The sequence below is a fragment of the Portunus trituberculatus genome, chromosome 38 (genome assembly GCF_017591435.1).
Source record: "Portunus trituberculatus isolate SZX2019 chromosome 38, ASM1759143v1, whole genome shotgun sequence".
In the NCBI taxonomy this organism is placed as follows: domain Eukaryota; kingdom Metazoa; phylum Arthropoda; class Malacostraca; order Decapoda; family Portunidae; genus Portunus; species Portunus trituberculatus.
Genome location: NC_059292.1, coordinates 27,843,767 through 27,861,895, shown reverse-complemented (window position 1 = coordinate 27,861,895; position 18,129 = coordinate 27,843,767). Strand labels below are relative to the sequence as shown.

The following is an 18,129-nucleotide window of genomic DNA, read 5'->3' as shown; positions in this document are numbered from 1 at the left end:
TTGCTCAGTGCATGGTTCCGAATGTGTTCCTCAAATTTGAGGCTTTCTCGTTCAAAAATGGCGTAACTTTCATCTACGAAATGCTTCCTATTCCTGTTGATCGACAAGGAAACCTAATTAACACACACACACACACCATCTACAGATTATCCTCTTGGAAGTAGTTCTCTAAACTCCATGTATATTGGAAAAAATACAAGCCAAAATAATAAAGAAACCCTTAAAGTACAAAAATCTCTTAAGAAAATATATAAACAAATAGGATTTGGTTTCAATTTCATTCTCCCAAATTGCCTCCATGTAGGAAACAGGACGTAAGCTTCACCCCATGAACAAGTCAATTAACAATTTTGCCACAAAAGCAGTGTAAAATGCATAAACCCTTGGGAGTAACATGTGCCACGTTACACTCGGGAAAGGTCGCTCCTTAGAGACCTTCGGAAATAGGAAGTCTCAGGAGCATACGAGTTAACCCCTTCAGTACCATGACACGTTTCCATGCATATTCATTCTGTTTACTATTTGGTGATTTTATACAGCTTCAGAAATTTAATTATGTGGGGCGACTAGAATAGCGAATACTGTGGCCATTCATCTTCTGACTTCCATAATGTCAATAAAATGGTCTCATCGTACCTAAAACTCAAGGTAAAAATGCGTTCCAGTACTTGAAGGGATTAATTGCGTCTTTTTCAAATGCCCGGCAGAAAGGGATAACCATGCATGCAGTGTCTTGGGGAAAGACACGTGCGTTCTTCCAATACATAACTGGGAACGTTGATGTCCCTGGAGCAAATAATATCAAGATTTTTTTTTTTTTTTTTTGTTTCCTTGGCTGAATTCTAGAAATCACACACACACACACACACACACACACACACACACACACACCCGATAGCTCAGTGGTTAGAGCCCTGGCTTCACAAGCCAGAGGACCGGGATTCGATTCCCCGGCCGGGTGGAGATATTTGGGTGTGTCTCCTTTCACGTGTAGCCCCTGTTCACCTAGCAGTGAGTAGGTACGGGATGTAAATCGAGGAGTTGTGACCTTGTTGTCCCGGTGTGTGGTGTGTGCCTGGTCTCAGTCCTATCCGAAGATCGGAAATAATGAGCTCTGAGCTCGTTCCGTAGGGTAACGTCTGGCTGTCTCGTCAGAGACTGCAGCAGATCAAACAGTGAAACACACCGTGTAGTGTAGTGGTTAGCACGCTCGACTCACAATCGAGAGGGCCGGGTTCGAGTCCCGGAGCGGCGAGGTAAATGGGCAAGCCTCTTAATGTGTGGCCCCTGTTCACCTAGCAGTAAATAGGTACGGGATGTAACTCGAGGGGTTGTGGCCTCGTTTTCCCGGTGTGTGGAGTGTGTTGTGGTCTCAGTCCTACCCGAAGATCGGTCTATGAGCTCTGAGCTCGCTCCGTAATGGGGAAGACTGGCTGGGTGACCAGCAGACGACCGAGGTGAATTACAATAAGTCCTACCCGAAAATCGGTCTATGAGCTCTGAGCTCGCTCCGTAATGGGGAAGATTGGCTGGGTGACCAGCAGATGACCGAGGTGAATTACACACACACACACACACACACACTTCTATCAGTATACAAATGTATAGGGTATTCTCACTGCTCGTCTCGCAATTAGGCTTATTTTATTTTTTATTTATTTATTTATTTATTTTTCGTAAGCATGTGCGTGGAGTGTGTAGGCTACACGATATAGGAAAGATCTCATCCTGTCACTAAGTAATTGCTGTCTTGCTGGGCTGCTCAGTTGCACATTGCACAGATATTAATGTTTTCATATAGTAGGCTATTTCCCTTCTGTCCTTGAGCACAAAGTTGGAGTATGTGAATGGTGTACGTGTGAAAGGTCTCATTCTCACCATTATATAATACAGTTTAAGGAGGGTCTGTAGTTAAAGATTATGAGTCAACCATTGTCTCAAAATTTAATGGGTTGGTCACCTGCAGGTAGTCCAATCTTGAAGGTCGTGGATTCCACTAGTAGGTATTTCTCTCTAACTTTAAGTCATTTTCATACAGATACAGGCATCAGCAAGTGGTCCATAAGAATTAAACACTTCTGTACTAATTCGTATAATTCCAAATTATTAGACTCTCTCTCTCTCTCTCTCTCTCTCTCTCTCTCTCTCTGCGTGAATGGAGAATTATAAACACACACACACACACACACACACACACACATTAGCAATACTAGCTAGCCTGCGCACCTACCTAGTAACCCAAATTATGAAACGAGTGGGCGTTTATCGTGTGTGTGTGAAGTGCACTGCATATGAGCGAGAACACAGCGCAGATTGCCATAATGATGCAATTATAGCGCGGACAGAATTACAGCATCAAAACATGTCGACCATTCGTTATAAGCAACTCAACAAGACTCTCAAAACAATAAAGATGCTTGTAAGTTTAGTCAGGTGAAGCACTAATGTCTAACCTCACCTGTAACATGATATAACACACCTGCTGTCCGGAGCAGGGTTTCCCCTTCCTCCTTCGATCCAGTCACATTGCTGATGTTGACCATGATAACTTCTTGTGGTTCTCGTTTCTATTCCTTATCCACCGTTTCTTGAAATCATGACTCGGCGCTATGTTATCCTCATTACTTGGGAACATATACCACGTAGAATGTATCAATATTTCCATGACCAGCAGGCGTGGAAACTCAAGTACCTAGCTACCTACGGTACTCGCAAACCAAGGCAGGAGGGAGAGAGGGGGAGAGAGAGAGCGAAAATTAGGTCATGTAACACGCAAGCTTCTGTTGTCTGCTGAATCACTACATAGCTAATATCTGTAAATCCTGTCCTACTTTCCGATGTACGGTAATGTGGTGTGGAGGCCATAAATGAATTAGAAAATGGAGTAAGTGGTGACTGAGGCGGAGCAGAGGCAGTCCTCCCCCCGTGACGTAATAGTGTCAAGCCGGCCGTCGAGTAAACATCCCTGCGCGCCATGCTCGTCAAGGAATTGTAAGTTAACTCTCTTTTCCATCTCCCTTTTTACCAAGGGACATGAGAGGAACAAGGAGGAGTCCCTGGTCTTCATGTATGAGGAAAAAACTGTGTGGTAGGGACGTGAGAGGCTAGAGTAAGTGGATGTTGTAGGCGAGGACGTCCCCCAGAACGTCCCCCCGTTAGGCATTTGTTATCGAGCTGACGATGGAGTCTGCTGTCCTGTCAAAATCAGGCCAAGGACACCGTTGTTCAGCCTGCCATGGGGTTTCTGAGTGGGCCTGTTTCTATGAGGGGTGGTATGGACACGAGGGAGGTGTGAGGAGAGGGTTTATCACGTCTCGTCTTTGCGCTCAGCGGGACGAGACTCAACCATTGATTGTTTTCGGTATATATTTTTAAATCAATTATTTATTTTCCTAATTAGATCTTTCCTGCGAATGTGTGGTCAAACCTTCGTACTTTCTCAGCGTTTGTCGTTTTTTCAATTTTGCCTTGATGTTTTACCAGCTGTTAGTTCTGGCAAGATATTAGACAAGTGGTGATATGAAGAGGTACCCATTCACGAGGCCAGAATATGTATTATGGTGTTCGGAGATCGCACAAGATAATGAAAATGTGTGATGCATAACCTTTTTTTGGGGAATTTTATAGGTTCCATGCATTGAAGAGCAAAAGGTGCCAGGAAATCCCAGGTATCAAAAATTTCCTGGTAAGGATGACTCAAAGTTCACACGTTGTACAGGAACTTGCAGGCCTTGTATAAATAGGAATAGTATAATGAAAGTATGAAAAAAATAATGGGTGAAGGATATTGGGAGACTTGACCTTTTAAATTGTTCTATTGTGTCCATACCTCTCTTAACCCCTTGAGTACCTTGATGCATTTCCATATTCATTCTGGTTACTATTTGGTGATTTTATACAGTTTCGGAAACTTATATGAGGTATTAAAATAGTGAAGACTATGGCCATTAATCTTTTGACCTCATAATCCCTTCCTAATGTCAATAAGATGGTTTAATTGTGCATAAATCTCAAGGTAAGAATGTGTTCCATTATTGAAGGATTTAATAATAAGTGAATAATACTTACTCCTGTTCATCTTTGTTTGTCAGTCCTTACCTTGAATATAGAAGTTAATACTCTAGAAATGCGGGAGAAAAAAAAGATTATAAAAAAAAAAAATGGATCCTGCATAAGTAAAAACCTTGTAAATTCACTTAAATGTATATTATTGTGGCACTCACCAACTCACCACCAACTGCAGCTCATCACCACTTACACCATCATCCACAGCTCATCACCACTTACACCACCACCAACAGCATATCACCACTTACACTAACACCCACAGCTTACCTTTCCCAGATAAGCTCCACAAAACTTTCAAATCTCTTCAACTTGAGGGTGATTAGAAGATATAATGCACTATCCTACTCATTTCTTTCTCTCTCTCTCTCTCTCTCTCTCTCTCTCTCTCTCTCTCTCTCTCTCTCTCTCTCTCTCTCTCTCTCTCTCTCTCTCTCTCATGGCTATTTAGGACTCAAGGTCATGGTATTGCCCAGATTCCCTGTCACTTCCACAGCATAAGGTTCTCATTTACTGCCATAGACAAAGAAAGTCAATTTTATTCCATTGAACAATTAAGAATGCACCTTAACTAGTTGATTGTTGATCATTATAGTATGTTGTGATGTGACTGGAAGATAAAGGAAAATGTGAAAGTAAGGCAAGACATATGTCCTCCAAAGTTATCAGTTAAGTACAGTACATGAAGCAGGAAGATAAAGGCAAACTATTTCTTTATTAATGTATGTCAGAAAGGAAGTGTTGTACGGCGACTTTGTGGTGGTGGTGGTGATGGTACTGTCAATGACTTGTTTTGTTATTGAAGTCATGGCTAGAGTGGATGGGCAGGTAAAGCCTGGCCATTCAGCTACCCACCCATCCTTCTTGAGGCTAAAACTCATATTCTCAAACTTCTGTGCTTCACCTCCTCTATTTCTAAAGGCTTTATTTAAATTTACACAAATTTTTAAGGTATTTTTATGGTTCTAGAGGCAGAGTGAGAAGATTCCTACACTATTAACGGGAGAAACACTCTTGAAGACCCTGCTAATCATCTCTTGGGCTCTTGAAAATAGTTGTGGTGAAAGACCAAAGTATTTCTGAATACTGGCCTTAAGGGTGAGAGGATTGGCATGTGGTGGTGATGGAGGAAGAAGACTGAGCAGCTGCCACTAGATTGGTGAGAGTGGTGATTAGATAGCAATGTTGACAGAAGGAAGTGTCAAAAAGGAAAGGGAATGCATAGGTTTGTGATATCAAAGAATTAGTTTTGTGATTATCCATTGTGAAATCAAAGAAATTATTGATAATCTGATATACTTAAGAGAAAAAGAGCTTCATTTTAAATCTTCATCAGCTCTTTCAATCCTTTCTGTCTTCCTTATATCTTTCTTTTTATGTGGTGATCATATAAGTGCAGCATATTCTAGTTTAGGTTGAATCATGTATTCTATTAGTTTTTTCATCATCTCTTTATCTATACAGTATAGGTAAGTGCCCATTTAATTTTTCTTAGTAAGTCATGTTTCCCCAACTATGTTGTTTGTGTGTTTTTTCGGTGATAAATTGTCCTTTAATGTAATACTCAGGTCTTTCTCCTCTTGTTTTCTGAATTTATACCCCTCCCATAGTGTAAGATCTGTCTTCTTATGCTTTTTCCCATTCAATGGGTCATTACTTATTTCAGATTCATGAATTCTATTAGTATTCAATATGCCCTCATCCAAGTCATTTCATTTATCAATATATCAGTGTCTTTGTGTCATTCACGCTTGTTATTTCCCTTGTCTTTCTCCTATCATGTCGTGTTGCGTTTTAATGTATCTGTCAAATCTTTCTTTCTTGTCAAAATGCTCTTCTCCTTTCATTGTTCACTATATTGCAGTCTCCTCCTTCTCTTTCTCTGTTCTTCATGCATCTTTTTTTTCTTTAGCTTTTTAACATGTCTTGTATTTTAATCTCTTTTATACTTGTCTTCCTTGCTAAATTATCCTTCTCCTCCTCCTCCTCCTCCTCCTCCTCCTCCTCCTCCTCCTCCTCCTCCTCCTCCTCCTCCTCCTCCTCCTCCTCCTCCTCCTCCTCCTCCAATTTATGTTAAGTTCTGCTCAACATCACTCTTAATTTGCTCATTTCCATAACTTGAAGCAGGGAGTAATTTTGATCCTGCAGATGGCTCGGAGGAAAGGATTAGTGACAAGGCAATCTGAGGGAGGTGCCCATTGAGTATTATGCTTACACATGCTGCCTCAGAAAGACTTACCACGTACCTAAAGACTAATATGTAATCTGAAGGGTATTTGGGCCATGGATCAAGGTATCAGGTTAGTCAGGTTATGTATATGTACTCTACTGTTTCATTCTATTTCTTCCCCCTTTCTTAGATTGTTCTATTTTTGTATTACGCTATTATTAAATTTGAACATTATTTATTCATGAAGAAAATCTGATGCATACTTAAAAGATGAATACATGTCTACAATTTCTTGTACATAGTTGGAATCAGCAATTACGTGACAAGACGGCAAGATTTGTAGTCAGAAGAGCTTACCATAACTAAAAACACCCTGATAAATTTTTATGTAATTTGTCTGAGCTGGATGTGCCTTTTTTAGGAAAATTGCACAGTATTGGGTTAATGCTTATCCAATTATTGTTTTTCCCACTTTGTTGATTTATTGGTATCACCAATACTTTTGGTTCCAAAATAGTGATAATCAATTACTATTTTTGTTTTTAAAACATGAGCATGTTGAAATTTTAGATATTCAAAATCAAAAGTAGTTGTTTGACTTAAAACAATGTACATATTTTTAATTTGTGGAGAGACGGAAGAAATATTGACTTTGAAGTTTTGTGGGATTCTTCTAAGTCTTCTAAGATAAAAATGAAAATAAAGATTTGCATCAATCAAGTCTTTTTTAACTAAAGTGTCAATATTTTCATTGATAGTATTATTTTAGATGTAACTACTGGTTATCAGGCGATAAATTCATCATCAGTTATCGATTATCACTAATTACATTATCGTTGTTGATTTATTGGTTATGATATACAGGCAACCCTCGCTTAACGAAGGTTCACACAACAAAATTTCGCTACAAGGAAGGTTTCATTTTACTACCACGAAACTCGCTTTAACGAAGTTTTATCAAGGTAATTTTTTCCAAGTCTGAAAGCCCCGCCGTATCATGCAAGCCGACAGGCTTTTGAATACACCAGTGCCTCTAGTGGACAAAACGCGCACCACTCACTCCCCCTGTTAAAAACAATAGCAGCGTCGCCAGCAGCTCGCCTTCCCTCGCTCAACTTACCACCAAAACGCCTTGCAATGTCGCCTAGCATTTCTAAGAAGACCAGGTAGTCTCTTACTCTGGAAGTGAAGCTGGATATTATTCACAGACACAAGAGAGGCGAGAAAACTAATAGCATTGCTTCCCACCATCTTGACTCTATCTACTGTCTATACTATTTTCAAGTCAGCAGACTGTATTAAGAAGGCTGGTGTAAGCTAAAAGAACCACCTTAACTCGTGACTCTGTAATAGATAAAATGGAAAGCCTTGCGGAAATGTGGTACATAAGTTTTGTATGCGGTACAATGATGTGCCCTTTGTTTACATACCACAGCTTGCCAGCTAGCGTATTTCCCGCTCCACTCTCCCTTCCTTCATAAATTTAAGATCAACATTATAAAGTTACATACATACATTAGTGTACACACAGATAACAGTAGATCTGGATTTGACACGGGAGTGCGGAGCCGCGCTGCCACTGCAGTAACGTGCCCAAAGCGGTCGACTGGTAGTACGCGGCAGCTGACTGTTAAAGTTATGATTTTGTAGTTTTATACAGTATAAGGTGCATTTTTTAAGGAAATGTTAATCATTACTAAATATCGCAGCAGTGGGAAGGCGTGTGCATTTGTGGAGGCTGTGAGGTGCACCAGATTAAGGGCTCGGCTGACCTCTACCTGGAGGAAACTATTATTATTATTATTATTATTATTATTATTATTATTATTATTATTATTATTATTATGTACATATTTGTGGCAAATTGTATACACCCATGTCTACTGCGAATTAGTCATTTTAAAATCTCAGGCGAGCAGGGAGATGGCCAACGGTTTAGCCAATGGACAGTGACAGTCACTCAAGTCACTCGGTTCAAGTCAGTCGTGCTAGGGATACCACTGCAGCCAAGAGTGAGGGGTTATAATTGTTACGTGCATGTTCAGGCATTTTGACATATCTGTGGAGACAATGAAACAGTGAAATGTGAATGCTGTTGAAAGAGTTTTGTCCAACAATGGATTTACGGTGAAAATGTGAAGACCTTGTGTCGAGGCTCACATGAAAATGTTATTATGTGCGTGTGTGATGCAGTCGCTAGTGATGTCACTGTGGAGTGAGTAATGAAGTACAGTGAGGTGAATAAGGAGTGAACATTGTGAGTGGTGTAATGCACACAGATTTAACATTGTGAGTGGTGTATCCAACCGTGACGTGTGTAGGGTGACGCTGAGTGTTGTATGCGGAGTTAAGTCAGTGGTACAGTGGAGAAGAACTGCTAGTGGTGACTTGAGGCGTACAATGTGAAACACTACAGTGAAATATAATAAGAGGTCACACAAAATGGCAGAGTGAGAGGCTGTAACTGGGGTGTAATCCGAGACGCGTGCAACTGGTGGGAGTGATTGCAGTTATGACATCTGGTGCCATATAGATAGTCAGTTTGGGAAAAGATATGACACTGGTGAAGAACAGTGACATGTTATTGACATCACTGTGACGTGGAAGTGTACTGTGGAGTGATGTTAAGTGTTACACTCACCTGATTACTAACATGACTGCAACAAACCGATGACTGATTAATAGTGACTAGAATGGTTGGAAACAATGCCTAGGCAGTGACTGATAGTGACTACTGCGATATATTTCTTCGCGTTAATGATGTAAAAAAAAAATAAAGCCCACCTACGCGCTTTGTAAATAGTCCTCTTATAAAAAAAGTAAAATTGCGTTTTTGTTAATTAAATTATATAGAGTACGCTAGTGCAACATCGGTGACATATATAAGGGGTGGGATAGTAAGACACCAACAGTGATGTCCACGCCAAGCGCAAACCTGGTGTCGCCACAGGAGGTAACACACGGTCACAGAGTGATGACAAGAGGCGTAAACTCACAGGTGTGAAAAAGAGATGAGCAAGTGGACAGCCAAAATCATGTAAAGTAATTTATAAGTGATGCAAAATTTGCATTTTGTGTCTGAAATACAGCTGTAAGCTTAAAGTTGTATTTAAACATCCACCTAGTACTATATAAATTCTCATGTTTGACTCATATAACTGAGCGGTACAATGACACGGTTGTATGGATTTAGATATCGCTTTGAGGCATTGAATTAAACACAGTTAGCTTTCTTCACAGTGATTTTCATAGATTCATATTGGCTAGGAGCTGAGATTTCGAGGTTTGAAATTTAGGGTCCATTCTCCGGCTTTGGGTACGTTACTGCAGCGCGGCGATTTTCGTGTCAAATCCAGATCTATTGTTATCTGTGGTGTACATTATAATGACTTAGTCTTAAATTAAACTGCCTAAATGTTTAACTTCATAATTTTTACTTTCATTAAACCTTTCACTGTACTATGATGCACTCTCGCTTTGTTTACTCTCAATGGAAGTTCAAGTTGGGTTAAACTTGTTATAATCGGTTTGCTTAATGAAGTGTTTTTTTTAGGAACGTAACCCCTTCATTAAGTAGGGTTGCCTGTATTTAATCACTATTGTGCCCAGCAATGGTAATGCCTTATGTTGGTTAAACAACAGTGGAACCATGCGTGCTTAGGGGTCCGAGGGTCTCCAAGCGCACGGGTTCGAATTCTGTCCACAGTTCGAATGTAGGCTGGGCTTCCTCACTCGGGGCAACGGTTTCCTAGCGGGTGGGCTTTAAGATAGGAGGTACCCCAAAAAGTATCCCCTTTAGCCTATAAATTCCTGTGAAAAGCCTACATGGTATAAATAAAAAAACACTGATAAATTTATCAAAACATTGGCTATGAACAATGGGAAAGTATGGTTAGTGACTGAATCTGTGGCAGAACATTAATGGTGACGAGTCTGACATGCTACTAATCACAATAAGATGATCACCAAGCCCAAATGGATGTTAGTCAGCCTTGACCTTCCTACCACCACAGCCTAGTTGTGTTATCAGTTACTGTTCCCTCAGCCTGGCTCAGGGAAGGGAGGATAAACCCTGTGAATCATTCATGAGCCATAAATCATATGTGTTATCTGACAACAGTGTTGTTGCGTTGTAAAAATTATAGACAAAGGTTGAGCACAGTAAGAGCTAGCTAATTCAGTGCCTTTAAATGTTCCCACTGAATATGTATACAGCTTGACTGAAGTCTGCTGCCTGTTGACACATCTAACACACCTCTTAATATTTCTGGGGGGGGAAAAAAAAAATAAATAAATAAAAAATTATTAATAGTGTGTCTGGTGTATCCCAAAAAAATTTTGGAATGAAATATTTAATTATTTGAGTTTCAGAATTGTCTGTCATGTGTAGGAAAGAGCAGGCTGTATCAGAAATCAAGCCATTGTTTATGAAGGCTGACCATGCATTGATATTGATCAGTTGAACATGTAACAGTATGTTCTCTTCATATTGTAATCAATAAACAGATTCTTGATTCAACCCCAATGTTTTTACATATAACACTGCCAATTAACAGGCTTGAGAGAAAGGAGTGAGAGGAGGATTAAGGATAAGGGCATGCACAAAAAGAATGATTGCAGAGTTCTGAATACGGAAGAGAAAGGGATGAGAGGATCAGAGTATGAAAGGAGGGAATGCAAAGACAGGAAGTAATAGAGATTTGTATCCTGTCATGGCTCTCTTAGAATCTGTCAGGCTCTCTTGGGGATGCACTTCATGGCAAATGTTAGATATTACATATCTAGACAGTCAGTTTGCTGCTGATACATATTCCTGTCCACCTATCATTGAAGTTGATAATGTTGGGTATTGCTCCACTCCCAAAGGCATGAAAATTGTTGTAAAGAGAAGAATATTAAGTCATCTTAGGAACTAAATCACACAAGGAATATCAGTATTTTGTTGTATTCTCAGTTTGTTTTAGTGTGTTAATCCCTTGTGTGCGTAAAATGTGTTGCAGATGCACCAGCTTGACATCTTTCTCTCTCTCTCTCTTTCAGCCGAGTCATCCTGCCACTCACAGTAGAGGAGGTAAGGATTTCACCTCTCTATATTACATACTTCAATCACTGGCAAGACACTTTTTGAGTTTGGATATTCTTTTGAGATAACTTTTTGCAAGAGTATCTTCAGTCTCTCTCTCTCTCTCTCTCTCTCTCTCTCTCTCTCTCTCTCTCTCTCTCTCTCTCTCTCTCTCTCTCTCTCTCTCTCTCTCTCTCTCTCTCTCTCTCTCTCTCTCATCTTAAATTTTCCATGGCCAGAACCTCTCTTGCAAAACATATTTATTGATTTCATGGTTATATAATGAACAAATTTACTCTTGACTTTAACATTGATATCAGTACTGTATATAGATATTTTATTTGTATATTGAATGAATCTTAATACCTAATGAATTATTTATTACTCACATCAACACCAATGTGCAGGTATCAGGTCCATACACTGAATAAGCCTCATCTCTTAACATTAGCTTTGATGTCACTATGTGAATATCATATCCATATATTAAAGAAGGCTTAACTATTAACATAAGCATCAGTACAGTGTACACAGCCAAAATTTCCTCTGTGTGGTTGCAGTACCAAGTAGCGCAGCTGTACAGTGTAGCAGAGGCAAGTAAGAATGAGACTGGAGGAGGGGAGGGCGTTGAAGTGCTGAAAAATGAGCCTTTTGACAACTATCCTCTGCTGGGCAACAGATACAGCAGTGGCCAGTACACCTACAAAATATACCATCTTAAAAGGTAGGTCCAGCTTGTCACCAGTAGTCATAAGAACACGAGGAAATCTGCACGATGTCAGAGCTACATGTGTCAGTAATTATATGCTTTCAGAGATGAGTTTTAGTTGCAAATGTTTGGTTAGGAGTAGAATTATTTGTTCTCCTTCTTTATTGATATTTCATTCACCGACAGCATCAGTGTTTTTTTTTTCTCCTGTCAAGATCAGCTGGCTAGACACATATATAGTATGTTCTGAGAAATAGGTGTAGGAGTTTATTTGAAGGCACACTTCAGCATCAAGCCACTTGTGAAGTCCACGACATTGTGTGGTATTGACGTTTTGTTATCACCAAATCTTCTTGGTGCTTTTATACAGAGCACCTTCCTCCCTCCCTGCCTGCTTGCCTGCCCATCTGTCTATCTGTCTTCCTGCCTGCCTGTCTGTCCATCTGTCTGTTTGCCTTTTTGCCTGCCTGTCTACTTGTGTGTCTGTCCATGAGCCACACTGATGACAGACAAAACAAACATATGCTTGTAATTTTCAAATGTAACTACATACTACGTATTATAGACTTTGACTTGTGTATGATTTGCTTTCATTTTTTAAGTTGGAGTAGGAGCATTGCAGAAACAGCAAGTCCGGACATGCTGTTGTCAAATGTTACTTCACACTATTAGAACCTTAGCAGCTTCTCATTATCTTGTCGTGTAAAAGGAGGAAGATGCTACAGAGTTATATACAACAGGGAGAAGACCAACCTTCAGTAACCATATCTGCATGAAATATATTTTTTCACACCATTCACTTTAAAGAGAAACATTTAGTGACATTTTGTTTGTGTCACCTGCAGCAAAGTGCCCGGGTTCATCCGCATCCTGGCGCCTGAAGGCTCTCTGGAGGTACATGAGGAGGCCTGGAATGCTTACCCCTACTGCAGAACCATCATCTCTGTGAGTCCTGCTGCCTTTGTTTCTCATGCATCCAGGACACACACACACACACACACACACACACACACACACACACACACACACACACACACACACACACGCCCAGTAGCTCAGTGGTTAGAGCGCTGGCTTCACAAGCCAGAGGACTGGGGTTCGATTCCCCGGCCGGGTGGAGATATTTGGGTGTGTCTCCTTTCACGTGTAGCCCCTGTTCACCTAGCAGTGAGTAGGTACGGGATGTAAATCGAGGAGTTGTGACTTTGTTGTCCCGGTGTGTGGTGTGTGCCTGGTCTCAGGCCTATCCCAAGATCGGAAATAATGAGCTCTGAGCTCGTTCCGTAGGGTAAGTCTGGCTGTCTCATCAGAGACTGCAGCAGATCAAACAGTGAAAGACACACACACACACACACACACACACACACACACACACACACACACACACACACACACACACACACACACACACACACACACACACACACACACAACTAGGTAAATACAACTAGGTAAATACACACACACACACACTTGGCACATACTTCACTATTTGATAGAGTGTTGACTATCGAACGTAAATTAGATAAATTGATAAAGGAGAGTATGGGAATGAAAAAGAATGAAGAACAGGATAAAGAGCTCCAGAAATTGAAAGAAGGGATAAAAAGAGTGGAAGAAAACGAAACTAGGCTAAGAACCGAAAATGAAGAATTAAAAGTACAAATAGCTAACTACAAGAAATTGATGGAAGAAGGACTCGGTAAAGCTGAGAAAGAAAAAGAGAAGCTGAAAGATCTACTTAACAAAGAAGAAGAAAGAGTACAAGACATGATTAAAAAAGAAATACAGGCATAGAGAATCCAAGATAAGAAAGACAAGGAATCATTTCAGGAAGTATTTCAAGAACAGTTAGAAAAAAGAGATGAAAATATGACAAACAAAATTATAGGAGTCCTGAAGAAAAAAGAAAATTTAGTAAGAGAAATTGCAGAAAAAAAATAGTGTAATTATTTTTGGACTGAAAGAAAAAAATGTTAAATATAGACCAAGAAGGGAAAAGGACGCAGTGAAATCAGTAAAAGACCTACTAAAACATCTAAATGACGAGGATAGACAGAACTTAGAAGAGGAAGTAGAAGAAATCCATAGAATGGGACCATATCAAGAAGGAACAGTGAGACCAATTAAGATATTACTAAAATCACAAGCAGCAGCAGAAGAAGTACTATATAGAAAAACAAAACTCAGAGAAACAGAAGGTTGCAAAGATATATATATATATATATATATATATATATATATATATATATATATATATATATATATATATATATATATATATATATATATATATAAAGAAAAATAGAAACGAGGAGGAAAGGAAGAGACACAATGAACTGGTGGCAGAAGCAAGAGAAAAAATAATGAAAGGTCAGAGGAGGAGAAGAAGGCATTTTTGGAGAATTATAGGAGACAGGATAAGGAAATGGTATATAAAAGAGAAGAAGAGAAAAGAATGGAGCAAGTTTAACTAAAATGATAAGAACAAGAGATTAAAATGATGTATACAAACATAGATGGGATTTTATCTAGTAAATTAGAATTAAGAGATTACATAAAGAAAGAAGAACCAGATATTGTATGCCTGGTGGAAACAAAGTTAAATGAGGCAATAAAAATAGACATAGATAAAAGGTATAATATATGGAGGAGAGAGAGTGGGTAAAGGAGGAGGAGGAGTCATGATGATGTTAAGGAAGGAGATAGTGGTAAATCAAGTGGAGTTTGGGAAGGAAAATCAGAAATACTGTATGTTAAGATGCATATTAATAAAAAGGAGTTAACAATCATTGGAACATATGTGCCACCAAAACAAACTCATGGACTAACCAAGAATATAGAGACATGATAGATGACACAATAAGGAGTCTTACAAGAATCATTAAAGAAAGGAGAAAAGTGATATTGGTAGGAGATTTCAACTGTAAGGAGGTAGACTGGGAAAATTATGAAAGTGGTATGGGGAAGATGCCTGGGAGATAGATTCCTGAACCTAATGATAGATAATTTGATGGTCCAAAGAGTAAAGGAAAACACAAGATTCAGAGGAAACGATGAGCCGGCAAGATTAGACCTAGTTTTACAAGGGATATACCAATTAACGATGATATAAGATATAAGTGCCCATTGGGAAAGAGTGACCATGTAATATTAGAAATGGATATAGAAGAAGGAAAGGAAGATAGAGATGAATCATACAAAGGAGACCGATTAAATTACAGAAAGGCTGATATTGAGAATCTCAAGAACTATTTTAAAAACGTAAACTGGGAGGAGATGGAAAACTCATTAACGGTTCAAGAGAAATATAACTTATTTTTGGAAATATACAAAACTGGGGTCAGGGAATATGTCCCGAAATATAGACCTAAAGAAGAAGGAAAGAAAGATTGGTTTAATGCAAGATGTGCTAGGGCAAAGGAGAAACGAGATGGAGCATGGAAAAGGTGGAGAAGAAACAGAAATCCAGAAAATAAGGAAAACTTCAAAACAGCAAGAAATGAATATGCTAAGGTGAGAAAGGAAGAAGAAAGAACTATGAAAAGGACATTGTCGAAAAATGTAAGGAACAACCAAAATTGTTCTACAGATTCATAAATGGAAAAATAAGACAAAAAGAAACAATAGAAAGGTTAAAAGGAGAAACGGAATGGTGGAAGACCCAAAAGTATGGCAGAACTGTTAAATAGTAAATTTCATGAGGTCTTTACTAAGGAATCCAAATTTGAAAGACCACAGGGTAATAGAGAGACTGTCCATATGAAAGAGATTAAAGTAACCAAGCTTGAAATAAAAAAGTTGATGACGGAACTAGATGAGGAAAAGGCAATGGGACCGGATGAAGTCTCAGGCAGAATACTGAAAGAATGTAGGGAAGAACTAGCAAGTCCAATATACAACATCATAAAATGCTCAATAGAAAATGGAACAGTGCCAGTGGAGTGGAAAAGAGCTGAGGTGGTTCCCATATATAAGAGCGGAAGGAAGGAAGAACCTTTAAATTACAGACCGGTATCACTAACTAGTGTAATATGCAAGATGTGTGAAAGTAATAAAGAAGCAATGGATTGAGTTTCTTGAAGACAACAAATTATTATCAAATAGCCAATTTGGTTTTAGAAAAGGTCGGTCATGTGTAACAAATTTATTGAGTTTCTACTCTAGAATAGTTGATAAAGTACAAGAGAGAGAGGATGGATTGACTGTATTTATTTAGATTTAAAAAAGGCATTTGATAAAGTGCCACATGAAAGATTACTATGGAAGTTAGAGGAGAAGGGTGGCTTAAAAGGAAGCACATTGAGATGGATGAAAAATTACTTGAGGGGGAGAGAAATAAGGACGATAGTTAAAGATATGAAGTCCAAGTGGAGAACAGTAGACAGCGGAGTGCCACAGGGGTCAGTATTGGCACCAATACTTTTCTCGTATATATAAATGACATGCCAGAGGGAGTGAACAGCTACATAAATCTGTTTATGGACGATGCGAAACTGTGCAGAGTCATTAAACAAAAGAGGATTGTGAAATACTACAGGAAGACTTAAACAAGATCTGGAAATGGAGCAAAAAATGTGAGATGGAATTCAATGTGGACAAAAGCCATGTCATGGAAATGGGAAAAAGTGAAAGACGACCAGTGGGAATCTATAAGATGGGAGATGGAGTAGAACTAGAAAAAGTAAAAAGGAAAAGGACTTGGGAGTGACAATGGAAGAAAACAATCAACCGGTAAGCCATATTGATAGAATTTTCAGAGAGATGTATAATTTGCTAAGGAATATTGGATTAGCATTTCACTATATGGACAAAGAAATGATGAAGAAATTGATAAGTACTAAAATAAGACCTAGATTGGAATATACAGGAGTTGTGTGGACCCCCATAAAAAGAAACACATAAGAAAATTGGAGAGACTACAAAAAATGGCTACAAGAATGGTTCCAGAATTTAAAGGGATGACATATGAGGAGAGACTAAAAGCTATGGATCTACCAACCCTGGAACAGAGAAGAGAGAGAGGGGATCTGATACAAGTTTATAAATTGATTAACGGAATGAATCAAGTTGATAATGAGAAACTAATCCTGAGAGAAGAATATGACATTAGAAGCACAAGATCGCATAGTAAAAAACTGAGGAAGGGAAGATGTCTGAGAGATGTTAGAAAATTTAGTTTCTCGCAAAGATGTGTTGAGACTTGGAACAGTTTGAGTGAGAAAGTGGTGTCAGCAAAGAGTGTACATAATTTAAAAAAAAAATTGGATAAGTGTAGATATGGAGACTGGGCCACACGAGCTTAAAGCCCAGGCCCTGTATAACTACAACTAGGTAAATACACACACACAATACAAATAGAATTTAAGAAATAAACGTTCAAATGAAAAATTATAAGAAAGAAGATATATACATACATATTTAGTTAATTGATGTGTGCCTCAGTAGTGTTTCAGCATTCATTAGATTTTATAGACCCATATTAATTTTGGAGTACCTTTAAATCATGCAGTGAATATAATTAGTTGTCCTTTTGGTAACTTACCACTTTTTCTTTTTTAAAATTATTTTTATTGTTATAAGGCATTCCATGACATACAATTTTACATTTAAAGAAACAAGGTAACACCAGTTTGAATATATCTATACTTAGCTGTGCTTTTCCTCTGAAATTCCATATCTTCCCATTATCATGTAATATTTCCCATGTGAAGCTCAACACAGTGCAGTGAACCTCCTGAGTGTCAGCGTCATGAAGCCGCACCACTTCATATTATCAGATACATCTTGTCACAATGTGTGCATGACACTGCAACAGTCACTACTATTAGATAGTATTTTTATAGAACAGCTGTCCTTTTTTTTCACTCTCTCTTTTGATTCACTTTATCTGAATAATTTCAGATTGTATTTTGTACTGTCCATCCATTCCTCCCATCATCACCTTGTCTCATCCCCATTGTTCAGTTGCATGTCACCAATCCTTACTCCTGTTCCCCTTCAAAACAAATAATGCATCACAGAATATGTCCAAGGAACAGCAACATCTTGAACTGATTGATTCACTGAGAGACAGGCAGTCAAGCATATTGTTCATAAATTTGCTAGTCATTGTGTACCTGC

At 38.9% G+C, this 18,129-nt stretch overlaps 1 protein-coding gene across 5 annotated transcripts in view; it reads left to right on the top strand.

Annotated features, from left to right (window-relative positions):
• The first annotated feature begins 2,820 nt into the window (after window positions 1-2,820).
• The window catches only part of LOC123515160 (phosphatidylinositol transfer protein alpha isoform-like), a 28,007-nt gene continuing 12,698 nt past the window's right edge, over window positions 2,821-18,129 (top strand). For 4 of the 5 annotated variants that reach the window (XM_045273648.1, XM_045273646.1, XM_045273647.1 and 1 more), the window contains exons 1-4: window positions 2,821-2,991; window positions 11,276-11,306; window positions 11,858-12,021; window positions 12,852-12,951. In XM_045273648.1, coding sequence (XP_045129583.1) covers window positions 2,975-2,991; window positions 11,276-11,306; window positions 11,858-12,021; window positions 12,852-12,951 — 312 coding nt within the window. In that variant the 5' untranslated portion in view covers window positions 2,821-2,974. Of the gene's footprint in view, window positions 2,992-6,213; window positions 6,366-11,275; window positions 11,307-11,857; window positions 12,022-12,851; window positions 12,952-18,129 lie in introns of all 5 variants that reach the window. The other variant, XM_045273645.1, reaches the window with a different exon arrangement.